The 5738-nt window shown below is 37.1% G+C and overlaps 1 protein-coding gene across 1 annotated transcript; it reads right to left on the bottom strand.

The window, feature by feature from the left end:
* Positions 1-1431: 1431 nt before the first annotated feature.
* On the bottom strand, positions 1432-5734 carry LOC104963167 (ATP-binding cassette sub-family G member 4-like; the record flags this gene model as incomplete). Its single annotated transcript, XM_010791728.1, has 6 exons — positions 1432-1574; positions 1676-1790; positions 1884-2007; positions 4004-4149; positions 5307-5357; positions 5583-5734. Coding segments are annotated over 6 exons (731 nt in total), but the record flags the coding sequence as incomplete, so codon positions are not given.
* Positions 5735-5738: the final 4 nt, after the last annotated feature.

Here is a 5738-nt window from a genome sequence, read left to right as displayed (position 1 = left end):
TTATGAAACTACGACTTTAATCTCGTAATTACGACTTTATTCTCGTAAAAAATTACGACTTTATTCTCGTAATGTTACGACTTTATTCTCGTAACTATGACTTTATTTTCATATTATTGCGACTTTATTCTCGAAATGTCTCTGTTTTTTTCTTCTAAGTGTGGCCCTAATACTCCGTCGTACTAATCACTACTGTTACAAAAAATATTTTATTTTATTAATTTATTATTATTTTCTAAATTAATTTTTTTCTTTTGTTGTTTGTTTTTGCCTGTCCTTGTTTGTCTACCCTCGCTCAAAATGTAAAGCGTCTTTGAGTTCCAGAAAAGCGCTATATAAATATAATTTATTATTATTATTACACTAACCATACCATGTTACTTTTATATTTCCTATTTTCTTATTTTATTCTTATTTAAGTATACCTCTTAGTATGTATTATTTAATTTACTCAATTATTTGTACTGTTGCTGTCCTTGTGCAGCTGCCACAACCGAATTTCCCTTCTGGGTTTTAAAAAAGGTTTATCTTATCTTCCCTTTTTGGCTTTCTTGCCTGAAGTGAGATTAGAAGATAACACTCTCATCTTTGTAATGTAAATGTGAAGCTACAGCCAGGAGATGGTCATCTCAAATTAGCTGAAAGACTGAAAAGAGCTTGCCTGGCTTCTTCCAAATAGCAAAATCCACAGGACCTTTCGCTGGCTGCAGAAGTAGTATTGCCATTTTGTCCCAAAATCATCTTTTAACCATATCCTTTATATTAATATCTTACGAGTTGACGGTGGAACCACTAGCCAGTAATTTGTTCAACTTAATCCAAAAAATAAATAGTTGTTAGTGGAATTTTGTGTTGTCTTTATTGTAACATTTAGCTTCTACCCGTTAGCTTAGCATCTGTTAGTGGTGATCTTTTGAACTGTTCACTTAAATATAATACAGCCATACTGGAAACCAGAAAGAGTCCCTTTTTATTCTGGTAGGTGGATATTGCTACATTTAGACGGAACCAGGCTAGCTGTTTCCCACTGTATCATATATTATCAATCTTCCCATCTAACTCTTGGCAAGAAAGTGAATAAGAAAATATAACTTTATAAACATATTAACTGAAAATACAATTATTTAACGGGGCATATAAAGGTAAATGTAAAAGTTTGAACTTTTTAGGGGGGTTTCTACTAGAACATGTTCAACATGCTTCAATGTTAAAACAAATGAATTATTTCTGAGACCCCCTTTTTTTAAAAGGCCTCCCTCTCGGTAAAAAATAAATAAAAACTCTCCTTTGATAAGGGTTTGAGAAATAAGCTTTCTTAAGCTGTAGATGGACATCTGGGTTAGTACATTAAATGAACCCGCATGTGACGTAGGAAAGGAAGCCACATCCCAAGTTTTCTGAACAAAACCAGTCACATCATCTACTACACACCTTGTGGCACTTTGTTGCACAGACAGATGTGCCATTGTTTTCACATTGATTCTTCTTCTCCTCCAATGCACACATTCCACCCTGGACTGCCTCAAACAGCACCGGATTCAGGTCTCCATACTCTCCTGATGCCACTTCAATGACTGCACCGGAGGCAAATGCAGAAAGACACAGATCATTAAGGAATTAGAATGGTTCTTAGGAAAGTGTAACAAAAACTTGTATAAATATTATGTGGACATACTGAAGTCTGCAGGGTTGTGGTAGGTAGGACAGTAAAGGCCCAGAGTCTTCAGATAAGGGATTAGGTAAGGGACTGTGCCTTTGTAGATACACTGTCCCTGACTGAGAATGTAAAGCTGAGGAGGAACACAATGTATTAAGGTTTGCAATTGACACAGACTGTTATTCATTTTATTCTGTTCCTTTGTCCTTTATAGGCAGACTTGTACCTTGTCAAACATCTCAAACAGTTTGGCACTGGGCTGGTGGATGGTGCAGATGATGGTCCGTCCTCCCAGCGCCAGAGAGCGCATTAGTGAGACCACCTGGTAGCATGACGCACTGTCTAAGCCACTGAACAGAGAGAGACACACAGGCAGATATTAATGAGCCATCTAAGAAGATGACATATATGAGTCAGGACAAAGATATTATGAGAAAAAGCCCCTTTTATTGATTGAATTTTGTACCCTGAAAGTTTTTTTTTTAATGTTATATTAACAGTAACTGGGCATTTTATGAACAAATATTTTGAGAAATGCTTGTAATTTGCGAATATATTGTCTTTTTAATAAAAATAAGATTTAAGTCAGTGAATTTGATTTAGATATATTTTATAGTGGTAGAACTAGTTAAAATAAGTAGAAGCAAGTGCATACTAGGGTGAAATGCTTTTGTATTAAGAATTCAAACCGTCCAAAGGATGCTAATGTATTGAGTTATAAATTACACTATAGAACAATTCACGTTTTTGTTGGCACAGAGCCTAAAAGCAGATTTCCAAAGTTCAGTGCTACCTCTTATTAACAATTATTGGAGCAAGTATGATAAGGTCCAAAGCTTAAAGTGGACCTATTATGCTATATTTGAAAAATATATTGTACCTATACAAAAAATGTCTGTGGAGTTTGTTGCAAAACAGATCACCCATTGTAGCCATGCCTCATACTGCTCATACCCCTCTATTGCAGCCCTGTTCCAAACAGGCTGATTCTGCTTTAAATGGAACGGCTGCTGCTAGCCACGCCCCTTTGTAGCTTCACGCAGCTTTCCCCTGCTAGAGAGATTTCTACCGGGAGAAGCTCAGCTAAACGCTGCGGTGATTAAATGCATTTATGCTCCAACGATTTCAAGCTTTATTTTCTGAGAAACAGATATGGAGCTCAAACCTTTCTCCTCTCGTAAGGGTTTACCCACAAAGGGACATACGTTACACATAATTCTCTCCAGTAGCCTACAGCGTTAGCTCCATGGTTAGCTCTGAGTGTTAGCATGCTTGCTAATGTAAACACAGAGCATATTACTCCCAAAACACGCCGCGCATTGTTTCTGATACAGCACATAGCTTGACATGTTCTTTCTTAAGTGTTTACCGGTAGAACAGTGCCATTATATGTATTATATATATAACAACTTTACTCTAAGTGCCTCCTGCAGACATCCTGCTGAATACAGACACACAGCTGCGACGGATATCATATATCTTCTCATAGTCTCATTACTGCTGACCTAGTTTAGACTAGACTATAAGCATTAGTCAGTCAATCAATATTAAATTGACTGATCACACTCAATTTAGATTCTGTATATTGAGAGAGAGTAGCTCCGTTAGATAACATGCATAGCTAGCATCAGCTAAAAGGTATCGATGTAACCAAACCGCATTGATTGAGTTGTTAGGCCCAAAGATGATATTTAATGCAAGAAACTTGAACCATTTAGACCGTGAAAGCCTTCATATATTTGACAGAGAAACACTCAATGTAATAGTCATGCAAGGACCAGTGCATTCATTATGATGGTTTCCATGAGAGAAACTTTGCGAACTCTGGTCAAAATGTTGTATTTATTTGTATCTGCAAGACTTCAATTGTCAGAGGACCTGGGTACCAGTGCGTCCAACCGCTTATACATGCCAGATGCTGCCATTACAATTAAGAGTCAAACGGTTTTGGTTTCAAAAGTCATTCCAACACCATATGTCCAGCTGTCACAAGACTCATTATAATTGTGCAGCCAGATGTGCAGTCTGGACGAACTGAAACTGCCTTTGGGTCGCCTTTTCAGGAAGAAAACATCTAAATCCTCAATTCTATTGTTCAAATTTGCATTTTATCCATTACCTAATGAATAAATAAAGTCAATTGTTGGCATAAACTATAATAACAACCACATAGGTTGTATATTGTATTCCAATTCCACAGCAATCGACTTAATATGGTCAATGTTTAAATTATACTGTACATTGCATTGCCTTTTTAATGGAGGCACATTTCAAACAAACAACTAAAATGTCTTATGTGCTATTATTCTTTTTAATTCAGCCATCATCAGCACCTGCGTGTCTCACCTGGTTGGCTCATCAAAGAACATGACTGGAGGATTGTTGACCAGTTCGAGGGCGATGGCCAGACGTTTACATTGACCGCCGGACAGAGAGCTGGTACGAGTGTAAGCACAGTCAAGGAGTCCCAGGGCAGTCAGAATCTCATTCACCTGGATAGAGAAAGTCAGAGAGAGATAATTCACAGGATTCAAAAATGGTTTGTTTGATTATTAAAAAAAACATTATTTTTCATTTGTACCCACGAAACTACTTTAGCGTCATTGTCAAGTATAGACTGCAAAAATAATTTTGAGAAATATTAAAAAAAGAGGTTTGGGCTAGAGAGACTTTTGATAGATACAGTGTTTAAAGGGGGAAGAGAGAGGGGATACACTGCCTAATATTTCCACGCTGGAGTCAAACACGTGCGCTGGCCAGCTCTAACCACTGAGATATCTGGCGGCCTGCTAGGCGTATTTTTAATGCTTAATGACATTAAATATTAATTGACACAAAACAACATAGTACATACATCCTCACAAAAAATGTATGGGTATCTACCACTGATTCCTCTTAAATAAATTACATTTATGCCACAGCTAAGTAACTGTCTGTGTAAGTTTGTGTTTGCATGGTGGACGCTTACCTACATCTCCTGACAGCCCTGTATTGGCATTTATTTTAGAAACAAAATATAGATACCTGAAAAGGTATAGAAAGCCATCCTTGGACAACTGGCCTTTTAGCCAAATTGGGAATACAAGTGCTTCCACAAAGTGGAGCGTGTAAACAGAAAGTTACATTCCAAATTTCTACGGTGATTGGCCGGTTAAGTTTAAATTTGAATTAGGCCGTATTAAAGTGGAAGAATTACTGTCATTATCTTTTTTATGTGTGTGTTTAGTCTGCAAGCATCTAGAAATCCTCTGTGCTATGATTAAAAGTTAGTTTTACATGACTTTCACTTACAAAAGTAAAAGAAAATGTTATCAAATTGCTGTTTACTGTCAGGACTTTCACAATGCTAATGCTAACTCTCGCTACTTTGACAAGTCTGCTCTGCAATTACGGTTTTAGCTTTCTTTGTTGGAGTAGGTTGGAGACGTTTAAATAGTATATATGTGTTGCCATTTCTTTGTTAAACAGATGTTTTAACAAGTGTCACACAACTAATCTCTTTTGTCAGGGTAGTTTTGAACCTCAGATTTTAGGGAAGTGAAAAACGTGTAATGCAGTCGGGTCAAGACATTTAAGGGTAAAGATAAGTAAAACACATTTTTTTATTGAGGGAATCTCTATGCTAGTAGATGTTATTTGTTAAGCTCACCAGTCCTTTTTTCACATCCATAGTTTCATTCAGCTTTAAGTTAGCTGAAACCTGCAGAAAAGAGGAAAATCAAGTTATTATCATGTCATGCAACTATTATTTCAGAAGCTCAATAAGAAGATCAAAAAGATCCCAATAACTATCAACCTTTTCCTCACAGGATAAGACACAATGTAAAAGATAATAAAAACATTAACACAAAGCCTCAACATAAACACAAACGTTGAGGATGAGTTTGTTGTGGCTTTGAAATAAGCAGTGTCAGAAACAGCTCACCATCATGGCCTCTAGTGCAGTGAGGTGTGGCAGCAGCATGTCTTCCTGCATGATGTAGCAGGACATTTTCCTGAATTTCCTCAGGTCCCTGGGTTTTCCATTTACCAGGATCTGACCCTTCATCCCTGACTCCCTGGAATGCAGGAAGGACACACA

Source organism: Notothenia coriiceps, unplaced genomic scaffold (assembly GCF_000735185.1).
Source record: "Notothenia coriiceps isolate Sejong01 unplaced genomic scaffold, NC01 NC01_scaffold00035755, whole genome shotgun sequence".
NCBI classification, from domain to species: domain Eukaryota; kingdom Metazoa; phylum Chordata; class Actinopteri; order Perciformes; family Nototheniidae; genus Notothenia; species Notothenia coriiceps.
The sequence above is the reverse complement of the archived record's forward strand: the minus strand, read 5'-3'. Positions and strand labels throughout refer to the sequence as shown.